Source organism: Megascapheus bottae, chromosome 22 (assembly GCF_031878675.1).
Source record: "Megascapheus bottae isolate mThoBot1 chromosome 22, mThoBot2.hap1, whole genome shotgun sequence".
Classification (NCBI taxonomy): domain Eukaryota; kingdom Metazoa; phylum Chordata; class Mammalia; order Rodentia; family Geomyidae; genus Megascapheus; species Megascapheus bottae.
The window spans coordinates 5,441,162-5,463,163 of NC_143530.1; the positions used below are offsets into that span (position 1 = coordinate 5,441,162).

General features: G+C 45.7%; 1 protein-coding gene across 4 annotated transcripts in view; it reads left to right on the forward strand.

Annotated features, from left to right (window-relative positions):
- Clic5 (CLIC family member 5) overlaps positions 1-22,002 on the forward strand; it is a 110,390-nt gene that overhangs the window by 58,525 nt on the left and 29,863 nt on the right. For all 4 annotated transcript variants that reach the window (XM_090355541.1, XM_090355543.1, XM_090355542.1 and 1 more), the window contains one exon: positions 19,721-19,830. In XM_090355541.1, coding sequence (XP_090211667.1) covers positions 19,721-19,830 — 110 coding nt within the window. The remainder of the gene's footprint in view (positions 1-19,720; positions 19,831-22,002) is intronic.

Sequence of the window (22,002 nt, forward strand, 5' to 3'; positions counted from 1 at the left end):
GGTGGCCATGATCATCCACCACTGCCACCTTCACAGAGCACTGCCATCTGGCAACCCATCACCAGAATGCTCGTCCACGCGGTTAACAGCCCTTTTCCGCAGCTGATGAAATTGGCACAGAGGTCCAGACTTTGTCAGCAGGCCTGCCTCTAAGTCTCTAAGGTAGACACTGCTCTTCTGCGGAACACGGTCCCCATCTCCACCAGCACACTCTCTTCACACTTCCCCTGCACATGGGGCATTGCTCTGTCAGATAACCCCCTCAGCATTGACAGCGGGGCCTGACTTCTGCCAAGCCATGAGCTGCTGGCACACACTGCTGCATTGAGTAGTGTCCTGACATTTGTGTGTGGGGACATGTAATACAAAGATGCAATGAGTCCTCTGGGAATGACACAGCTCAAGGACAAAGATTCCTTCATGTCTGCAACACTCCAGCACAGTCGGTAAGAAATGAGCCCATGTGGCAGGCAAGCGAATCTGGAGGCCCTTAAATCATGGCTTCCAGAGCTAGAGTCCCCAAGAAAGGAGGGGGGTATCTTCTGATGTCACAGGGTATACATGCTAAATATCTGAGGTGGTTCTTTCTCCCTGTGCTCTTGACCAAGCCACTTGACTTTCTTGGGGAATTTCTTCAGATAGGAGACAGACTGGAGCCACATTCCTAGGTCTGCTAGATTCTGACCTCAACCCAAATGGGATAAACTCACAGAATCCTCTTGTTCTGTTGACCTACTTTGATTGACTTTCACATTAGCCAGTTTCAGTGTGTCTATATGCACACACACCCCCCCACACACACGTTTCTTCATATTCAAGGAGCTGATTATTAAGTCTCAGATGCCTTGATTTGATGGGAAGTTGGTTTCTTTCTTAATAGTAAAAAGCATTTTTGCCTCTGATTCATGAGTTTGTATTTTTGGGACATCTTCAATAGTGCCTTAATGGATGCTTATTTATCTTACTTCATTAGTACCCAACACCAGTGTCTTCAAGGCTTCCGAGGCCTGCTTCTTTTCTAATTCGTTAAGCTATGGTTTTATAAATTATAAATAATTGTACATTATAAATAACAAAATTATAAATAACATTGTTGAATGTCACATGTATGAATATATATATTCAACAACTATATATATAAACATGCATAATTTATATATATCAGATGTCAATTTTAAATCCATAATTTGAGGGCTTAGTAATGTCCTATTGGGATAACTTACACAGAAATGTTCCTAACTCCAGCCAATTCTTTGGATGCTTCCAATGGGCAAGACAACCATGTAGATCTAGCATGGCTTATGGGATTGTGAGGCACACAGAACATCTGGCCCCCGGCCAGCCGTCAGGAGGCTGGGGTAACACAGATACCTCGGTGAGTTCTTTGTACTCCTCTGTTCGCTTCCTAGTAAACTCTTTTTCCCCTTGAGAGAAATCATCATCATAATTCCCGAGAGCTTCCTTCAAGGGAAAGGCATGCAAATAAAAACAGCCTACACTTCATAGTAATGCAAAGTGTACCACAAGTATTTATAATTGAACTCTCACATCTCAGGATATTAACTGCAGTTATTCATATCCCCATTGTTTAAGGACAGAACAGAGACATCGACACCTAAGAGGCTTGTCCTCTAAGAATTCCTGACCTGTCCTCTCTGAAGGAGTGAGCCACAGAGCCAATGCATCTACAAGTAGCCTGCAAGTGAAAAACAGGCTTTCTTGACTACATTTGGGCATTTGTGTGTGTGTGTGTGTGTGTGTGTGTGTGTGTGTGTGTGTGTCCTGGCCCCTGGGCTTGAACTCAGGGCTCTTTTGCTTGAGCCATAGCACCGCTTCCAGCTTTGTCTGAGTACTTTGTTGGAGATCACAGTCTCATGGACTTTCCTGCCTGGGCAGGATTCCAAATGCAACCCTTAGATTGCAGCCTCCTGGTAGCTAGGATTACAGGCATGAGCCACCAGTGTTGGGCCATTTGACCATTTTTAATGCCTTTTTCATTTTTTAAAAAAATGCTAGTTCTGAGGCTTGAAATCAGGGTCTGGGCACTGTCCCTGAGCCATAGCTCTACTTCAAGCTCTGAGGGGTTTAGATGGTGAAGCAGTATGGCTGGGAGACTTCCCCTGTACCAGGTGGCCACCTGTGTCAGACACAGAATGATGAACCTTTGACACATCTGCAGAACACCTTGGCTTTGTGATGTACTGGCTACGGCAAACCTCAAATAGTATTCTTAAAGGGAATAAAGAAAGAAAGGAAAGTCCAAGTAAAGGGTTATTTTGTTGGCTGTAGACAGCTAGACCTGTCATCTGCTTCTTTAACTGGCTGACCTGGGGCTAGGCTGGGAACTAGTGACTTAAACATGAGTGGAAACCACTTTAAAAAGTAATAGCGAGACACTGGTGAGGCTGCCTTGCTGCCTTGAACTTAGTAACACCTAAAAATGTCAGAACACACATGCTATTCAAGTCATTATATCACGTAACTTCCTCTCAACTCCGTTCTCTCCACTCTGGTTCTCCTGCTTAACCCATGAGAGTTTCCGGAAGAAGTTCTGCCACTCACCCAAGATTGTGTGCTGAGGAAGCACGGGGCCGACTCCTGACTTTCTGCCCTAGATTCTTCTCTCATGAACAAAGGATGTGGCCGGAGGTGTCACAGGAGACAACTGGTGACTGCATCCCAGCCTAGGTCCTCAGAGTCCCCCAAGAGTAGGCCCAGAGTTCAAAGTCAATGTTCTGTCAGTGAATTTACTCAGACTACAGCCGGGGGCGGATTGTTCATCACTGCTTCTTATGCCAAAGAACAGACACAGCTTGCCTTCCACCCGTGAGGGGAAAATGGTGGGAGCTTCACTGGATGCCTAGCTTCCTTTTCCACCTTCCTATTGTGGATTTCAATATCCCATTTACACACTAGGCAGACCAGAGAGCAAGATAAGCTATTCGTGCACTGCCCAGTTTTAATGTGGAACCTAGTGATCGATCGGTATGGTAAAGGCAGAGCCTGAGATGAGATTTGATCCAACAGCAAAATCAGGCACAGAAAAGTACTGAGCGTAGAAAACTGCATCCGTCCGTCGGTATCTTGTTCTGGGGATTTTCCTTAATGATCTCACCTGAGGTCAAAGCAGCCCTAGATGTGCCAACTAACAGCCTCCCCTCTGCACCAGGAGCGGACAGTGGCTGACTGTGAGAATACTCAGGAACCTGGCTCTGGCAGACGTGGGAAACACTTAATGAGGAGCAAGCTGGGAAAGGCTCTTGCTTTCAGACTTAAGGTCATGGGGGAAGGGACCTCCTCAGCGCAGGGGGCTGAGTCCCGGTCCCCTAAAGCCTGGGCAGAGGGACCCCAAGGGTAGATTTACCATCCTAGTGGGTACAGAAGATGAGCATTGAACCAAAAAGATAATCCTAAAATTTTAAAATATAGTGCAATTTTGCCCTTGACCCAAACTCCTCGTCTCTTTCCCCTTCCCTGCTGGTCTCTTTTGGACTGTCTAACCACCTGTGCTGGCCAACCCTGTGTTTGGGTAGCTTGTCTGATTCACAGCTGGGGTGGGTTTGGATGCAAGAGAAAAGAAGGGCGCCTCGGGACACAACATTACCTGACGTGGGTGGCACTTACTCAGGACCAGGGCTTCTGACGTTAGAGTTGACACTGAGATGAGTTACGGGTCTTTTGGAGTATTGTGATGGACTGAATATATTCTTGATGGGAGGACATGGATTTGGAGGGTCAGGGATGGAATGATGCAGATTGGATTGTACGTCTTCTTCTCCCTCCACAAATTCATATGTGGAAACCCCGAATGCTCGATGTGATTATGTTCAGAGGTGGTGCTTTTAGGAGATGAGGTTAAATGAATTCATAAATACAAGCCCCTAATCCAGTAAGGTTTCTGGATATTTATGAAGAAATACACTCCCCCTAAACGCCCCCCCCCACTTTTGGTCAGTTGTTGAGGCTGGCTTGAGCTCAAGGCCTGGGTGCTGTCACTGCACTCTAGGCTAGCACTCTACCACTGTGAGCTATAGCAGCACTTGCAATTCTCTGGTGGTGAACTGGAGATAAGAGTCTCTCAGACTTGGCTTCCAGGGATGACTTTGAACTGTGGTCCTCAGGTTTTAGCCTCCTGACGAGCTAGGATTACAGGTATGAGTCACCAGCAGCAGATGGTGGGCCTCTCCCTTCACTCTTTCTCTTTCCTTTTCTCTTTGTGTCTTCGTCTCTCTGTCTCTCTCTCTGTCTCTCTTTCTCTGTCTCTCTGTCTCACTCTGTCTCTCTCTCTGTCTCTGTCTCTCTCTGTCTCTCATTTTGTCGTGTGTAGACACAATCAGAACGTGCTCCTCTGAAACACAGACAAGAAAGCCAGCCACAGTGATCATAGTCACCTCCTCCTTATCCTTGGATTTCACAGTTTCTAGACCCATGAGAAACAAAGTTCTGTTGATGCCCCCATCCAAGCTTTTTCCTCCTGGCTACACATGCAGACTGAAGCACGCCTTTGAGATGTCGTGTTGTGTTCATAACATTTTACAGGTAAGCCCTCTCAGACAATTCTACTCACGAGCCACTAAACCGATAAAACTTTTCCTAGTGTCATCTGTGTAAAAAGGCACTATGGAAAAGACGAGAGTGGGTAAAACACAATCCTGTCTACCTCAGAAAGTATAATGTCACAAAGGAGATCAAAGCTTAAACCCACATGCCAACAGGTATAGATGGAACTTCAAACTTCAGTGGGCAAGAGAAGATGGTGCTGAAAAGGAAGATGGTCTGGAAAAGGAGCAGAGATTCTGGGAAAGGAAGTTATGGGGAAAGCTTTTGCAGCGTGAGAAGTGATGTCTCTGAGAATGAAATGTTTTCTAGAGCACGCGCTACCTGAACAGAGCCGTGTGCTTGGGAAAGGTCCGCAGGATCACTCATGTGGCTATTCTCAGCATCTCCCAAGGCTGTAATGACAGCCAATCAGGTCTCCAGTTTCAGGGGGAGTCACAGGACATTCAGAAGAGAGACACGCAGAGTCCATGGCAAATGATTCAGTCCGATGTCATCCTGGAGCTCCACCCACAGTGACTTGGACCAGTTTAGCCTGTGGTAAAGGATATAGCCAGCCCAGAGTGACCTGAGAGGGTTGGAGAGCCAGGACAGTAAGCAACCTACCTGACATTCCTTAGCAACTCCCATCACCCCTTCGGGCCTCTTACTCATCCACCCAGCCCCTGTAACCAGAGGGCCAGGGAAGTTGGGATGAAATTCTAACCCTCAACATTCCAGGGCCCAGGGCAGGGTGGAGAGAGAGAGGGGGTGGGCATGAACAAAAATCACTAACACACCTGGTCCAGGAAACGTCACTTAGTGGCTGCAACTGCAGACAGCCCATGGAAAGATGGCTTCTGATATCATGGAAAGCCAAGACTTCAAGCGAGAATGTGGGGTTAACACATTTCTTGCTCCGAATAATGCAGCAAATTTGTGGGGTTTTTTCTGCTGATAATTTTAGTATGTAAGATTAAGCATCTAGAGATTCTGTTGGGTAGAATGGATTATTTTGTGATCAGCTCTATCTCTCTGGGCTTATGTCTCATCTTTCCCAACCTCACTCCCATGTGCAAATCTTACACAACAGAGAAGCCAGCTCTCTCTTCTCTCTCCAGCACGTACTTCTCTCTTGGGTGTTCCTCTTTATTTTCTCTTGCCTTAAGTTAGATCTCGGAGCCCTCTTCGGGACATGACCCTTCTGATGGCTCTCTCTGGCTCCATGTGTGTTACTGTGCACATCTCATCCTAGGACATACAAATGTTTATGATTTCCTAGTGAGACCTTTACTACAGCCTTGTTCTCTCTTCCTCCTACAATCTGCCTTCCTGTGCTACTGAAAGAATTTTTATACAGTCAGGCTGTGAAAAGATCCCGCGATAGAAATCCTAGAACTTCACAAATGGATTGAACTTTATGGATTCTCATTGACTATCTCCTGCAAGACGTGCAGTATCTCTGTTTTCTTGCTCTCCCATTTTCCTCCACTTCCTAGATTCTGCAAGCTTTTTTCATGTGCAGCTCATAAAAACTGAGCAATTCACCTTACAATTGAGTCATTTCTCTTCATCTCCCAGGGCTTATTCCATTTCTGGATTTACATTACTCTCCATTGTGCTTTCAAGTTCCAACTGTGTGCTATTTAGACTAGCTCCCACACAAGCGATAAAAGTGTCAGTCAGAACTAAAAGCTAATCATTGACTTCTGAAATATCCCTTAATTGAAACAACTCATCTGTGCAGCCATGCAACCCAGCACAAACTCCTGACTTAAATCCACGCATGACACATCTCGTGGGCAGCGGAATTCACACATAGATCACGTCACCAACTCACTCACCAGAATGAGCGAGAGATACGACTCCTTCCTGAGGGCACCAAGAGAGAAGCAGGCAGGAGCAAGAAGGACCACTCCCTGCCTCCCCATCTGATTGGAAGGAGCCAGGAGAAGAATGGCCGCCCCCATGTGGTCAACTGTACACTGTCCGTCCCTTCACTGATCCTCCTCACTGCTTCCACAGCTATTCCTCTGACAGCACAACCACCTCCAAAACCCAGGCTCCCTCCCATCTCCCGCCAGCCACAAGGGCCTAGCCACCTCCCAGAGCCCGCTGGTCAAAGCCCTAACCCTCTGCACTCCTGTCTGTATTTCACCAGACATAGGCTCTTTCTTCGGTTAATTGTTTTTATGAAGGTGATGTGCAGAGGAGGGAGAGTTATGCCAGTCAGGCAGAGTACCTTTCTTTCTGGACAATATCTTCCCTTCCCTTGCTCTCTCCCTGGGCTCTTTCTAACTCTGTGCAATGAGTGGTCTTCTTGGCTTCTTGACCTTCGCATTGTGTCATTTGGTCAGGTTTTCTCATTGCTTAAACTTCTCCCTTCAAAATCCCTGGGGAGGCATTACTTTTTCAAGTACTTAGAAGCTAATTACTTCATGTGTTTATAGTGTGTGCCTCCTTCTTACGTTCCTAAGAAGAAGTCCAGAGTGCTGGAAACTTCAGAGAGTTGTGAAGGATAATAAAGTTTTATTTGTGTAATAAGCGAACGCATGCAAAATAAAATAGTAATAAAATAAAAGATGGCAGCAAGGATATTAAGAATATGAGGTGAAGGTTGACGCAGCCAGTGAGATTGTTCTTCTTTGGAGCTGGGATTCAGAGAATTCTGGCTAGAGGCCAGCCTGAACCAAAGGTTTTGCTAGACTCCATTTCCAACAACAACAACAAAAAACTCCAGGTGGTACATACCTGTCACCTCAGTGCTGGGGGAAACCTGAATAGGAGAATCGCTGCCCAACTGGACCTGGGAAAACGTAAGATCCTGTCAAAAAAAACTAAAGCTAAAAGGGCTAGAGAGTGGCCCAAGACGTGGAATGCCTGGCTAGTGACCTTGTAGGCCTGGAATTCAAATCCAAGTATTGCCAAAAGTAAAAGTTCTGCACATCTAAGATGGTAAGGGAAACCAAAGCAAGACGCTGTGGTTACAGATTCTGGAGGAAGGGAAGGGACTCGTGGTATTGGGGTTTGTGCTCACTAGGCTGGCATTCCACCTCTTGAGTCATGCCTCAACCCAGGCTGCGTTCACTGGGTATTTGGGGACCGTAATCTCACTCATCCGTCTGGGCACACAGCCTGAGCTGTGATGGCCTAGTTGAGGCTTCTTGTCATTGCTGAGATTACAGGCAGGCACCAGCGTGTCCAGCTCCCTCCATGGAGATGAAGTTTCCACAGTGGGAGGCATATTCAGCCTAAAACAAGCTCAGATGAACTCAGAGGCCACGAGGTTCAAATCTGTGGGCAGGGACACGAGGTGGAAATGGGGGAAAGCAAAGGGAAGGGCGACATTGGCCAAAAAGAGAAATGTACTCATTGCCTGACTTATGAAGTGGTGACACCTCTGACCCACACCTTAATAATAACGATGCAATTATGTCTTGAACAGCTAATGTGGGAGGATGATTTTCAGAAGTGTTGCTCTTAGAAAACAGGAGTATTGAGTGCTGCGTTACTGTCTGCCTTCCATCTGTATTCGTTAGGTTAGGAAAATATTGTTAGAGCCACTGAGTTAGAAAAAAACTTAGGTCTGCATCTCACCCATGCAAGTAGGCATTGGATGAGTATTAAAAGTGAAGATCGTTTAATTCCAACTCATGGGAAATAAAATGATCATACCATGAAGGGTGGAGATTTCCCATCTGCTCCGAAGTAAATAAATCCTGTTCATTCATAAACATTGCACGGCAAATGAAATGTTATGCATCAGTGTCTCAGGGTCCTCTGAAATCCTTCTTTGAAAGTAGTACTCACCCGCTGGCTGGCTCCCTTGAAGTCATTCCTACAGAAATGCTGTTATCAGCAGGAATATCCTCTCCTCTGCCACTCTGCTTTGCATGCACCCTTGTGTATCAGGGACTCGCTCATAAATGTAAAAGGACCTCACCATCCATGTTACTCTGTGACGTGACATTTTCTCCGACGACGATGCTTCCTCCAAAGTAATACATAGGAATGCAGTTGATTCTTTCAAACAGCTGCATGCGATTCCATTATGCGCCTGTGTCATAGTGAGGTTGGCCATTCTACAGTCATTAGGCAGGTTGTTGATAAGATTTTGCTTTGGAGAAGCAAATATCAATGATTTTAGAAAGTTACTTTTATCGATAGGGTTTTGTTGTTGCTGCTGCTGTTGGTGTGTTGGCTTTTGTGACAGTTCTAGGGCTTAAACCCAAGGCCTGAGTGCTGTTCCTGAACTTTTCTAGTCAAAGCTAGTGCTCTACCCCTGAGTACAACTTCACTTTCAGCTTTTATTTACTTATTTGTTGGGTGCCTAATTGGCAGTATGAATACCACAGACTTTCTTGCCTGGGCTAGCTTTGAACCCTGATCCTCAGGTCTGGAGCCTTAGCCTCCTGAGTAGCTGAGATTACAGGAGTGAGCCAGTGCACAGGGTTTAATTTGGTGTGTGTGTGTGTGTGTGTGTGTGTGTGTGTGTGTGTGTGTTGGTTGGCAACAAAAAAATACCCCTCTCTCCATCATGTGAATAGAAACTCTGAGGTAGATATTTAAAATACTACTACTACTACTACTACTACTAATAATAATAATAATAAAGGAATGTCTGCTTTCTTGGTTTTCTTCAGCATCCAGGCTTCCTCTGCCCTTGGCTAGCAGGCAGAGTCCCCGAAGTCCTGCTCAGTACAGCGATGGGTGCCAGGAGCTCTCAGTGTGGGGCCTTCAGAGAGCTTTGCCCACTCTGGAGGGCAATGTGGGCTTTGCACAGCTTGACCCCTTGGGCAAGGCTTGCATACCTGACTGGTCTTGCAGGTTATGAGGCAGGTGACTTCAGTGGGTGCCGGATGGAGCTGGCTCAGGACAGACATGCTCAGTGACTTTAGGCTTCCCTGGCTTATAACCGGCAAGCCAAGTCATGGAATTTCAATAAATAATTTAAGCAGAGCTTCAGTTTCATCAGCTCCAGGGTTCACTTTCCGTCTCTGGCCGCCATTGTCCTCTGCAAGCAGGCTCCTGCCTACACAGGGCATGGAAATTTGACTGAGATTCACTGGCATTTTTTTTAGAACCAAAGAAAGCCAGATTGCTATGTAGCAGAGATGAGTAGAGATTTCTGCCCCCCACACAACCCTAAACAAGATCGATGGGAAAACCAGATATGAGAAGACGTGTTTCTTCAATGAAAGGCAGTGCTGGCCTCAGTGCACTAGACACAAAGGTCTCAGCAAAGGCCCTGGGTGACATCTTGGTCCCCCAAACTTCTGAGGCACCATCTTTTTGTTAGAAACACAGGCTCCGATTAGCAAATGTGGTGATGGGCTGGAGGATCTATACGTCTAAGAAGCTTCTAGAATGTCAGTGTTGGGGCCGGAAGTTTGGGCTAGTGGTAGAGTGCTTGCATAGAATGTCAATGTTGCTGGTCCATGGATCCTTGCAAGAGCAAGTTGGAAGCCACCTGGAAATTCCCTCCTGCCTGGAGATCCACCCCTGGGAGTTCTGGGAGGCTAATGGAAGGCTCCCAAAGGGTTCCTGTGAGAAGTGAAGGAAGTCACCTTTTTCTAGGGTAGCTGTAAGTAGCAGGACATTGTAGCCTAACCACAGTTTCTACCCACTGATGAAGAAGGATCGTGTGGCGAGGGTATTGACATGACTTCTGTTTCCAGACCACTTACATGTATGCCTTGTCTTGTTGGATCTCCACAGCTAGCTTGTGTAGCTGAGGAAGAGCTGTGATTATCCTCACTGTGAATGAAGGAGAGAACCTTAGTTGATTCAAGCTTGCTGAGGATGAGGATGAGGATAAGGATGAGGATGAGGGTTTGAACTCTTGGTTGTTTGCTAGGTAGGTACTCTGCCTCTTTCACTATGCTCCTCTTTTGTTGCTTTAGTTACTTTGCAGATCAGATCTTGTATCTTGGGTCCAGAGCAAAAATCTCACTACAGATATGTGCTAGCACAACTGATTACCAAGTCACTTTTTAAAAATATTCCAAGTGCTAGGATAGAGAGATGAAATGTCTTGTTTGATGCTTGGTCCATAACAAAGTGTTACAGAGTAAAAGTCCTTGAAGATAACATACTCCACTTGCATTACATATGTTTCTAAGAACTTCAACCCCATGTGGTCTTTGCAGGTGGGTTACCTTTTGAACAACAAGAATAGATATGTCTGACCCTGATATATGTTGCAAATTGAGAAGAAAAAGATCAAATCTGATGTATAGCTTTAGTTGAATGATCAGGTATAAGTGGGATAATATAGGCAGAAATTGTGCTTTTCATTTTAGTCCCTTTTTCCCCCTACTTTGTTTTCAGACCTTTTCCCCTCTATGTTGAAATATCTGCAGGATTCCATTAGAGGTCAATGTTATAAATAAAGCTTGCAGTCACCAAATGACGTGGGTACCCTTTCCCACTGATCTTACCTGAGACACGAATTTTCTACAGAATTTCTACTGTCACAATAATTGGGAGAAGAGGCACAAATGGGGACATCTCTGGCCACTGTCCACCCCAAAGATCACTGGCAGAGCCGAAGCATTAGATAGGATCTGGATGCTATTAAATTTTGAAGGTCATCTTAGCATCATCTGTTCTAAACATAGAACAACAATAGGAGACTTCCTTCCTTTGATGTTTTTTGTAAGTGAAGGGAAGGTACTGTGATTTTGGTTCATCCTGGCTTACAGCAGTAAAAATGGTTTGGCTGGTTTGGAGGGAAGAACAGATGGCTGTGGTGTAGTTTTGGGGGTTTTGTTTGCTTTTGTTGGTGACGAGGGTTTGAACTCGGGGCGTGGGTGCTGTCCCTGAGCTTATTTTTGCCAGCCCTGGGCTTGAGCTCAGGACCTGAGCACTGTCCTTGCACTTTCTCAAGAGTAGAGCTCTACCACTTGAGCCTCTGCACCACTTCCAGCTTTTTTTTCTATGTATGTGGTACCGAGGAATTGAACTTGGATCTTCGTGCATGCTAGGCAAGCACTCTACCACTAGGCCAAACTCCCGGCTTGTTCCTGAGCTTTTTTGCTCAAGCTTTTTCCCTCTACCACTTTGAGCCGCAGCACCACTTTCAGTTTTCTGGTGGTTAATTGGAGATGAGAGTCTCACAGACTTTCCTGCCCAGGCAGGCTTTGAACCATGATCCTCAGATCACAGCCTCCTGAGTAGCTAGGATTACAGGCGTGAACCACCAACTTCTGGCTCATCATGGTATAATTTTGGACAAATAGGCACACGTATTTCTTCTGCTCCCTAGTGACATAGTGATATGCTTTAATGACTAGCTGTACTTAACAAAACTTAACAATTTAACAAGAAAACTTCTAATGTAGACACATCTGTGGTTTAATCTTGTGGAAATTCATTTTCACATATTGTAACATCCCAAATGTCTAACGTGAAGGTTTTGCTCTGTGGATGATGTATGTGGATGGGAAACTCCAGCACAAGGTTTTACGGTATTTGTGAACCTGAGACTCATGGAAGAATCAGGCCAGATTCTTGAGACTTACAGGAAGGAAAGAGTATGGGGAATGGCTCCTACACCTTGCAGATTTGGCAGTCAGATCACAGGGTCAGTTTTACGTCTTTCTAACTGCCACTTAGAGTGCTTCACAAAGGAAGGGGCACTCCTAACGTCTTAGTGCATGAGTCAGAAGCTGCAGAAAAAGTGAGTGTAGAGAGAATGGACGATGCAGAGCTCTTCTCTGTCTAGTTGACCCTTTGCGGGGGTGGGGGGCTGTGGGGGGCCAGGCTAAGATAATAACTTGCTCTGTGGCACATTTGCTGTGTAAAGCAATGGAGACCAGCCCAGAAGACTTCACATGCCCACTGGTCAGACGCAAAGCAAGCAGGACATGTGTCTCTCAGGAGGACTTGTGAAAACTAACACATGTGGGGAGACTTGAAAAATTCTCTTCTAAAGAGGAACAGTGGACACCTTTCCTTCAAGCTTGAGGGTTCCTGGGTGAGAGCCTGATGTGTATGTGCCATGAACAACTGGGGCAGGCTTATTTCTCTTTATGGGAGTATAATAAATAGAACATTTCCTGCCTTAGCCTGCATTTGGAAAAGGCTTTTATTTCCTCTTTGGGCCTGGAGACTTATAAAAGACCTGATCCTTGTCAACTACAACTCTGTCAGAGCTTGAATAGATTCAGATGGACTTTTTCCAAGGCAAGAACAAATGAAATCGAGTCTCCTTGACTTCAGACTTGGCTCCATTCCTATGTCTGTCACTGTGAATTTTTTAAACTTTGTTATTTTTTATTATTTTTATTTTTTAGCCTCTTCCTAAGGCAGTGGGTGAGGACCACAACTTTCACAGTAAGTGCTGGAGGAGCATGGAAGGAGCCCGTGGGGTAGGCTTGCTGGGGCCCTGCATGGGTAGCTTTTCTCTATTGCGTGGTGGCAGGGCCCAAGCTTTAGCAAGCTGATTGGGAGTCTGAGAGGAAGAAAGGGTGATGGGTCAGAAGGCAGTGAAGATGGTTGACAAAGTGAGCTCTCTGTCTCTGTCTCTCTCTCTCTGTCTCCCCCCACCCCCAGCATCATGTGTCTTTAATTTCCATTTTCCCTTAATCTCCACCACCCTCCCATGGAGAAGAGGACAAGGCTGGGCTCCTTCGTTGCTTCTCTCCTATACTTCTGGTGGGGGCAACTTTAGAGCTGCAGTGTGGTCTTGGCTTCTTGTGTTTACCCAGAGCGAATCCTCTTCATTAAACTTGAATTGGAACTTTTTCCATACTGTTTTTCTTCCAATGTCCTCCGCATTTTTTGTTTCTTGCATTTGGTGCCCGCGTGGGGGCTTGAACTCCAGAGTCTTGGCACTGTCCCTAAACATTTTTGGCTCAAGGCCAGTGGTCTACTACATGAGCCACTTCTCTACCTCCTGCTTTTTGGTGGTTAATTGGAGAAAAGAGTCTCACAGACTTTCCTGCCCCAACTTGTGATTCTCAGATCTCAGCCTCCGAGTATCTAGGATTACAGGTGTGAGCTGGAGAAAGAAAAGGAACTGAAAACCTTTTCTCATATACATACTGTTTTGTGAGCCTGGCATCCTGCGCTGTCTTCTCCCATGCAGTCTTCACGTATGCCATCATTCTCACCCTCCAAAGCCGATCCCAAGCATGGTGCTATCCACAAGCATGCCTGATTCCTGGGCGGGTTCTTGCATGGTCCCAGTCCACCCATTCAACACACACAGTGTGTCCACAGAGAGTCTACTGACCCTTTCCCTGCTTCCACTGTGCTCCCGTTTCTCAAGGGAAGGGCTTGTACCTCCTTCATTACTCCACTCCCAGCCTTGGTACCAAGCAGGTTCTTGGTGAAGCTGTCACCAGGCTGTGGAGATCCACCCTGCCAATGATCTGGTGACCACATTGAAGATTACAAGTGGTGCTTAAGCCCCCGAGGACTCCAGAAAGCTGGGAAGACACCAAACAGGGCTTGGTGGGGACCGTGCATTTTAGAAGAAGTACAATATCTAGCCATTGCTGGTTAGAAGAAAGTGGTTAGAGAGTTTAGGAAATGAGTGGAGCCAATGCCGCGTGTTCCACCACTAACCACAGGAGGGTTTGTGTGCTGTGGCTGGGGTTTCCGGCCCTTGTCACAGTGCTGCCTGTGGTCCTGGTGGAGGACCATCCAGAGGGCTGAAGAGCTCGCTGTGAAGGCCAGCTCTCTAGGAAGCTTGACAGTCTGTCTCCAGACATCTTTCTTCAGTTCATTCCTATTCACCAAGATGACTAACTGTTGTGTGTTTCTTCTCATGGTTTCAGTGGACATTAGAGCAGCATAGAAGTGGAATGGGAGAAGAAGAGGGTGGGACAGGAAGGAATTGTAAATAAAGAGACAAGAATCCAAAGGAAGCAGAATCTAAGTATTGTGATGTCTCAGTGGGCTGTCACTCATGTCCCAGGACTAGGGACTCTGATTCAGTGCCTCTCCAGTGCACTCAGGCAGCTCTTCTGAGTGTATTTGTTCTTTTATGTTTTCCAACAACCTCTTGGATAATTCTACTGTACACATATATCACTAGGTCAGAAGTCGGAGTCCTGGCTAGACATAAGAATCACCTCAGGAACTTGGAGAGGAAAAATTGTGATGTCTGAGCCCTCTGCTAGAATAATAAAATCACAGTACTGGAGAGTAGGGCCTGGGCACTGAATTTTAAAGGGATCCTTAAAGTAGTATCTTCAAGTTCTGTAAACAGTGCTTGATTGACACGTCTTCATATAATAATTTGGTACAGAATTTTCCAGAAGGCCCTAGACTTAATAAATCCTTAATAAAAACTTGTGACTCAGATTTGATCAGATTTGATGCAGGCTTTGCATCTGTTACATTTGTGAGTTTGGGGTTGATGAGTACCTCAGGGAGTGCAAGTGAGAAATAGGTTGACAAATGGTGTGGTTTCTTTAGAGTCTTTCCAGTCCAGCTTATTAGGATTCCACATCCAAACTCCACAGGGAAGGGAAAGGAAAGGGGAACTATGGTGCAGAGTCTCCCCTATCCCAGCACCCTAAGCACCATACATTATGGAAGAAAACAGAGTCGGTGCCCCAAGATATCCTTGTTGTACCGGAAGATTGTGGGATCATGGACTTGTTCCACAAAAAGGAAACGGGGTTGTGATAAGAAAGCTGGAACTAATTTCTACAACATCTTGGACAAACAAATGAAAAAAATATGTAGAGGGACTGAGCCAGACTTTTGACAGTGGCCTAATGAAGTGGCAGACGTGTTTCCTGGGATTTGCCACAGAAGCGTAAGTGAGGCCTCTTCAGATCAGATCCATGTGGAAAGGAGTTCTGTTTACTGGAGGCTGTAGATCTGTATCTTTCGCGGGTTTCCTGTGCTTTGGTACATTTCTGAGATGGAACCATTCCAGCTTTCAGCATTCCCCATCCAAACATTTGAAAGCCACCATCAGATCTAATGAGTAGCACGGGGGTCTTCCAGAGTTGTGACAAAAATTCCCGGATACTGAGAAAATATAGATTTCCTTTGGACCTTATTACAAACTGTGAAGAATGTGACCTCACCTGACCCCTATTCATCCGTATCTCTTCCTGTTCATCTTTGACTCTTGGACTCTGAAGGGAAAAATAATAAAAAGGTTCAGCTGGAAAATGTCACTCTACTCAGAAGCTCAATCGCCTCCTAGAAAACACAGACATGTCCTTGCCTACAGGTAGGAACCAACAGCTGAGCAGAAAGGAGTCTTTACAACATTTTCCTTGTGTCATAATCTCAGCAACTATAATTTTATAAAGGAAAGATGGAATACTGTGTACATGTTTTGGTCCCAATTGGAAAAGGAAAAAACAAACACACAAACATGTAGTTTGGGTATGTACATGAACAACCAAGCTAGCCTCAGACTTGCCCTGCTCTTCCTTCACCCGTTCGAGTAGCGTGTTTATAGGTGTGTACCACACCTGCCTCTAATCCTCACATTTGAATTGTCCAAGAAGATGCCAGGAAAGAAAAGTAGACATTCTTCCCAAGATGGCCAAACTGCAAGCTCATGGACAGCATAATGTCCATATAAGTTAATAAAAATATAAATTGTTTAGAGCCACTGATTTGGGTTGCCACAAAAGCCATCCCAATTTCAACAAGAAGGGAAATGCCAGCCACTCCCTGGGTGGGCATGTTAGGGTTCTAGAGAGCACCCAGGACTACAGAGGCTGTGACAGTCACTTAGAGCAGCCCACGCTGCTGGTGGGTGAAGGGAGGGGGCAGCTGGTCACGCCTGAAGACAAGAGGGGGTGAAGGTTCCAGCTCTAAAGGACAATCAGGCAGGATGGACATCCAGGGAAGACGTGGTATTATGTGGCCCAGAAAGAGACTGACCTCGAGCACATTCAGAAGTTGTTGAATAGAAGCAGGATTCTCAAGTTTCAGAGAGACTCCGTGACTTGCTCATCCAGCTGGACATGGAAGAGTGGGAAAAGGCATGAGGATCGGGGAATGGCGGAGGCGGGAAGGGCAGTTCTTTAGCAAGTGGAGGTATGGAATGAATGACAAGCAGCCATGCAAAGGGGGCTGGACGGCAAGCAGCCTGGTGGACGCCAGCCCAGCAGCCCTCAGGCGGCCACAGCACAGCAGACACACACAGCACTGTGCAGAGCGGGTTAGAGGCCTCAGGCCTGCAACCTCCAAGGCACCTCTCTACTAATGAAAGGCTTCTTCATCAAGTAATTGGTGCGATCTAGCCCATCCCATAATAAAAGATACAAGTCACGGACTATTGCCACGTGACATTGATAAGATCAGGAGCCAGCCCTGAAAAATAGTGTTATAAAAGAATACTTTTCCTTCCATGTGCTTTACTCAAAGGCCAGCTCTAACCCGCCAAAAGCCATGCCAGTGCATTTGGAGACTTTCATGCTATCGAAAGGGAGAAAGCTACAGGCACTGAGGATCAACCAAGTGTCAGACATCTGTGTTTGTTGCTGTTGAAGGCAGCATAAATAAAGCATTGTCCATGTTCAACAGGACTCCCTGAACTCCATCCTGATTTCTCGGGCCAGCTCTATTGCTTCTCTGTGTTTCCATTTCCACATCTGTAAAGAATGATAAGATCCCACTTCCCAGACTTTGACAAGATAAACATGAGCTGTTGTTACCACTCTTATTATTACCTAAAGTTCTTGTCCAGCTAAGAATTCCAGTGATTTACTGAGTACCCTGTTCAATTCGCCACCCCTGTGCCGCCAGCACCACCACAGAATATGGACAGATGAACTCTCCGTGGAGGCCGCGTTTTGGTTGTGTGCCCCCCTCTTGTGTATTCTCTATTTGTCCCCGGGGGGGTTATTTTCTGCTGACGTTTGAGAGGAGCTCTCAAGGACTTGATGTGGGGGCCAGCAGTGACCGTATGGGCTGCTCTCTGACTCAGTGGCCTTCCGGGCAGGGTTGTCACTGCACCAAGTAGAAGCACTATGGCTACTCCAGTACACGGGGAAAGCTGGGGCCTGATGAGGGAGCCGAGTTCTTGAATCACTCGGAAAGCAGTAAAGTGACTGTAATTTCATAGTAATTACCTACGGTCAACACAGTGAAAGGCTCCAGTGATCTGCCATAAACCTGAGCCTCTGCTGGGAGTCATTTGTAAGGTAGAAGCAGGGTAAAAGCACATGGTCTCACTAACTTATGAAACAGACCACAAGAGGGAGAATAAATTGTTTACTTTAAAAAAAAGTTGTTTTGATTTGCATTTCTTTTATGACAGAGATGTCGAGCATTTCTTCATGTGTCTGTAGGCCATTCTTATTTCTTCTTCAGAGAAGACTCTCTTAAGTCTTTGGCCCGTCTTTTAATGGGATGGCTGTTTCTTTGGAGATTAGTTTTGGATTGATTCAATTTTTTGAGTTGTTGATATATTTTAGATATGAGGCCTTTGTCCGTTGTATGGTTGGTGAAGATCTTCTCCCATTCTGTAGGCTTCCTAATTAATTTACTAGCTATGTCCTTTGCCATACAGAAGCTCTGCAGTTTAATGCAGTCCCACTCATCCAGCCTTTCTCTGATTTGTTGTGTTTCTTGGTCCTTGTTGAGAAAACCATTGTCCCTGTGTATTCAAGGGAGACCCTTGCCTCCTGAGACTCTGCTGCCTGGACACCTTAGCCTCAGCCTCCAGACAGAGAGAGGGGGCTGGGGAGCCAGCATCAGCCAATCAACCAGACACTGGTGCACGTGGACCTTGCCTCCCTCCGAGCATCAGGGGCCAAGGAACCGCTCAGTGGGGCTACATTATCCAGAGACCCGAGTCCCTCAGCTTTTCTGTTTGAGCTTTTGTTTGATTTGGAATACATTCTTTCTACATTCCATAGCTCTGCAGTCCACTCAGAGGCATGCAGGACATGGACTTGTCTTTCACATGTAAAAACAAACAAGGAAAACCTCACTATGTGGAAAGGTGATGAGGAGGAATGGCACTCATGAATGCCATGAGGAATTAATTACTCGAGGTGCTCTTGTTGCACGCCCTGCCCACCCTGAACAAGACACGAGCTCCTTGAGGAAATGCAAGCTTAAACCTTAGGAGCAATGTTCTCCAATCCCTTGTACAAAAATCACTAGCAAATTTGTGTTTGTTGAATAAAGGGACAATTTAATGAGTATATTACCTGACTTGGTCATGGTAATTCCTCTGTGCATCAGTTTTATAATCATAAGAGAGCAAATAATAACTTAAAAAGGATAATTTAGCCAATTTGTAGCTTATGGACTTATTAATCTGAGCTGTCTGGGTTCTGTTGGTTAGCCTCGATTTAAGAAGAAAGGATCGAAGTCTAGTTATCTGTACCCATGACATCCTCCTGGAATAAGAGGAAGACAGGGAAAACTACACAGGGCCCTATTTTGTCTTGGTACAGCCAAAGGAAAGCATTCCTGATTATTTAAAGAAGTCCCACAGAAAAGGCAGCTTTCAGGCTGAGCACAATGGCTCATACCTGCAGTCTCGGCTTCTCAGGGAAGTGAAGGCTTGTGGTCCAAAGCAAGCCCACATTAAGAAAAAATAAAAGTTCATGAGACTTTCGCCTCAACCAACCAGCCAGGTATGGTGGTATGTGCCAGCGACACTCAGCTACTTAGGTGGGTATTTTTTTTTGCCAGCCTCAGGCCAAAATAGATGGCACACTGCCTGAAAATAACTAAGGCATTAAAAGGCTGAATGCATGGTCAGACGTAAAGCACCTTCCCTAGTAAGCATGATGACCTAAGTTCAAACCCCAGGACCACCAGACAAATCAAAGCCAAAACAAGCAACAGTAACAGCAAAGGCAGCTTTGAGAGGTGCAAGTACTATCCATGAGAGATGCGGTTACAATTCGGGCATAGGTTAGATGATTGTGTGGTGGCTTGTGTCCTCTGCTCTAGGCTATGTGATGTGGGGCTTCCTGAACTGTTCCACTGGGGTCTGGTGTTTTCAGGAAGCCACGATTCTGCAGAATCTCCGTGCTCGAGCTCAAGTCTAGCCCAGTGGTTTAACTCCTTCTTGGATCCACACAGTCCCTGCATCCGTATTCAGAAAGTAAAAGTGAAGACCCTGCTTTGAAGAGAGGCGGGACCGTGGCTCTCCTCCCACTGTGTCTGCCTGTCACCTTCCTGTGCTTGTTATTGCTAGTGGGCCACCCATGACCAAGCGCTGCTGCTTCTCTTTCAGGCTGGAATCGACGGAGAGAGCATTGGAAATTGTCCTTTTTCTCAGCGCCTCTTCATGCTCCTCTGGCTAAAGGGCGTAGTGTTCAACGTCACCACTGTGGACCTGAAGAGGTAAAGGATGTGGTGGGGCAAGTCAAAACTGGTGCATTGGCAGTGTCCAGGTTAGCTTCTTTTGCCATACGTGGCACTGCCCAGGGTGTCAGATTTGTGTCCCCAGTGTCGTGTTCCAGGATTCAAACCATAATCACCACACGGGCTGCGAAACCCTGACACCACAGACAACTTCTGAAAGTAAAATTGGCATGGGTTTCTTTCCTTTACCGTGAACCCACGCACCGCTCCCAGCCGTTAAACATGGCAGCCAGAAAAGAATGTCCTTACGGTGCATGCTAGGAGGGGCACATGCAAATAAACAATGACACTAAGTAAATTAGATTTTAAAAATGCTTTCTGTCTCAATTGTGTGAGCTCCAAGTGCCAAAGAATGCAAGCAAAGAGCCTGCCCTTGGAGACTACAGATAATTGAAATTCTTCTGGTCCCTCCCCAAATGATTATGCCTGGAATTTGTTTCAATATAGCCGTTGCCACTTCTTTTTTTCTATTTCTTTACACTTCTTCCATCTTATGTTTTCCACTCTAGCTCCCACAAGGAACTCTTTCTGCCTGCTCACAGACAGCATTTAGAGTGATTTCCCTTCCAGCTCTGCCCCTGGGAAGTTCGGCCATTCTTCCTCCTCTTATTTCCGCTCTCTGCATTCCCCTTTGCTGTGCTCCATCCTTCCTCTTGTGTTCATCAACCTGGTGGGAGGTACCAGAGGTCCGCACGTGGCTTTTAACAGGGCCCAGACCCAGCATAAGAAGTCCCTCCCCAGATGCTCTGCGCGTTGCTCAGTACACACCAGGACCTCCCTGGGCCTGGTTCTGGGCTCATAATGGAAGTCCATCCTTGATTGGATGTGTGATCCTCATTTTCACTTTCTTCAATGTCCATATTTTCTTCCCTGGAGAATTCAGGACCTTCATGTCTCTTCCCTAAGAGGGTAAAAAGGCACTTTTGCTTTGAGTATCTTAGATTTCTTTCAGGATCTGACCAAGAAGGAAGACTCCATTCTTCCTGGGGCTCGGATTGGATACATATGCTTCATCTAACTGAGTCTGCTGGTGCCAGCCACACTTACCATAAAAATAAATAAACAAACAAACAAACAAATAAATATTCTGGGTGCTGGTGGCTCACACTTGTAACCCTAGCTACTCAGGAAGCTGAGATCTGAGGAGGTGGTTCAAAGCTAGCCCAGGCAAGAAAGTCTATGATAGACTCATTTAAAAAAATTTTAAATTGTCATTATAAAGGTGAGGTACAAGAGGGGTTTTGGTTATATAAGTCAGGGAAAGAGTACATTTTAGAACAGTGTCACCCCTTCCCTAGCTCTCTCCCAGTTTTTTCCTCTTGTCCTCACCTACAAGCTGCATTTATTCACCCTCTGTCTCTCCATTTCTGTGACCCACTTTCCCTCCCAAGAGACAGATAAATGAGCAAACGAGAAAAAGAAAAGAAAAACAACAAACGAAAGGAGAAACTTCTTATTTCTATTTCTTGGAATTCACGTCGATAAATATTATTTTGTATGATCAGATGCACATTGGCATTGTATCTTTGTATTCCTCTCCTAAAGATATCCACCCTTGTAGGATAATTTTATTCCCAGCTATAAACATCAAAAAGCTGGAAGGAAAGATGTGGCTCAAGTAGTAGAGCACTAGCCTTGAGCACAAAAGCTCAGGGACAGCACTCAAGCCCTGAGTTCAAGCCCCAGGACCTGCATTGTTTATGTAATCACTGAAAGCATTCACCTACTGACAACTTCCTACATTGCAGGCCTACTTCATCCCCTCACGGATTGTGAGTCCACAACGTTCTCTTAGATAGCTTCTTAGCCATAATAGCAAATTCTCCATGTAGAACCCTTGGTCATGCCAAGAAACATCATGCCCATAGGCTGACTTGTGGAATTGTAAACCCTTTGTACAACTACATAGTAATGATGATGATAATAATAAATCCTTGGTCATAGCCTATCTGCTGTCTATTGAATAACAGCATTGAACTTGGGTCTGTCAGATATAGAGTCATGAATTTTCACCAAGGACCTAGAGTTTGTTCATGCTCAAACCTTAGCAATAAAACCCCTTCTGAACACATCATCTCTATTAAATCGTTTGTTCTCTTAATATAATAATTTCCTTATTTTCATGGACAGCCCAAGACTGTTTGGGGGGCC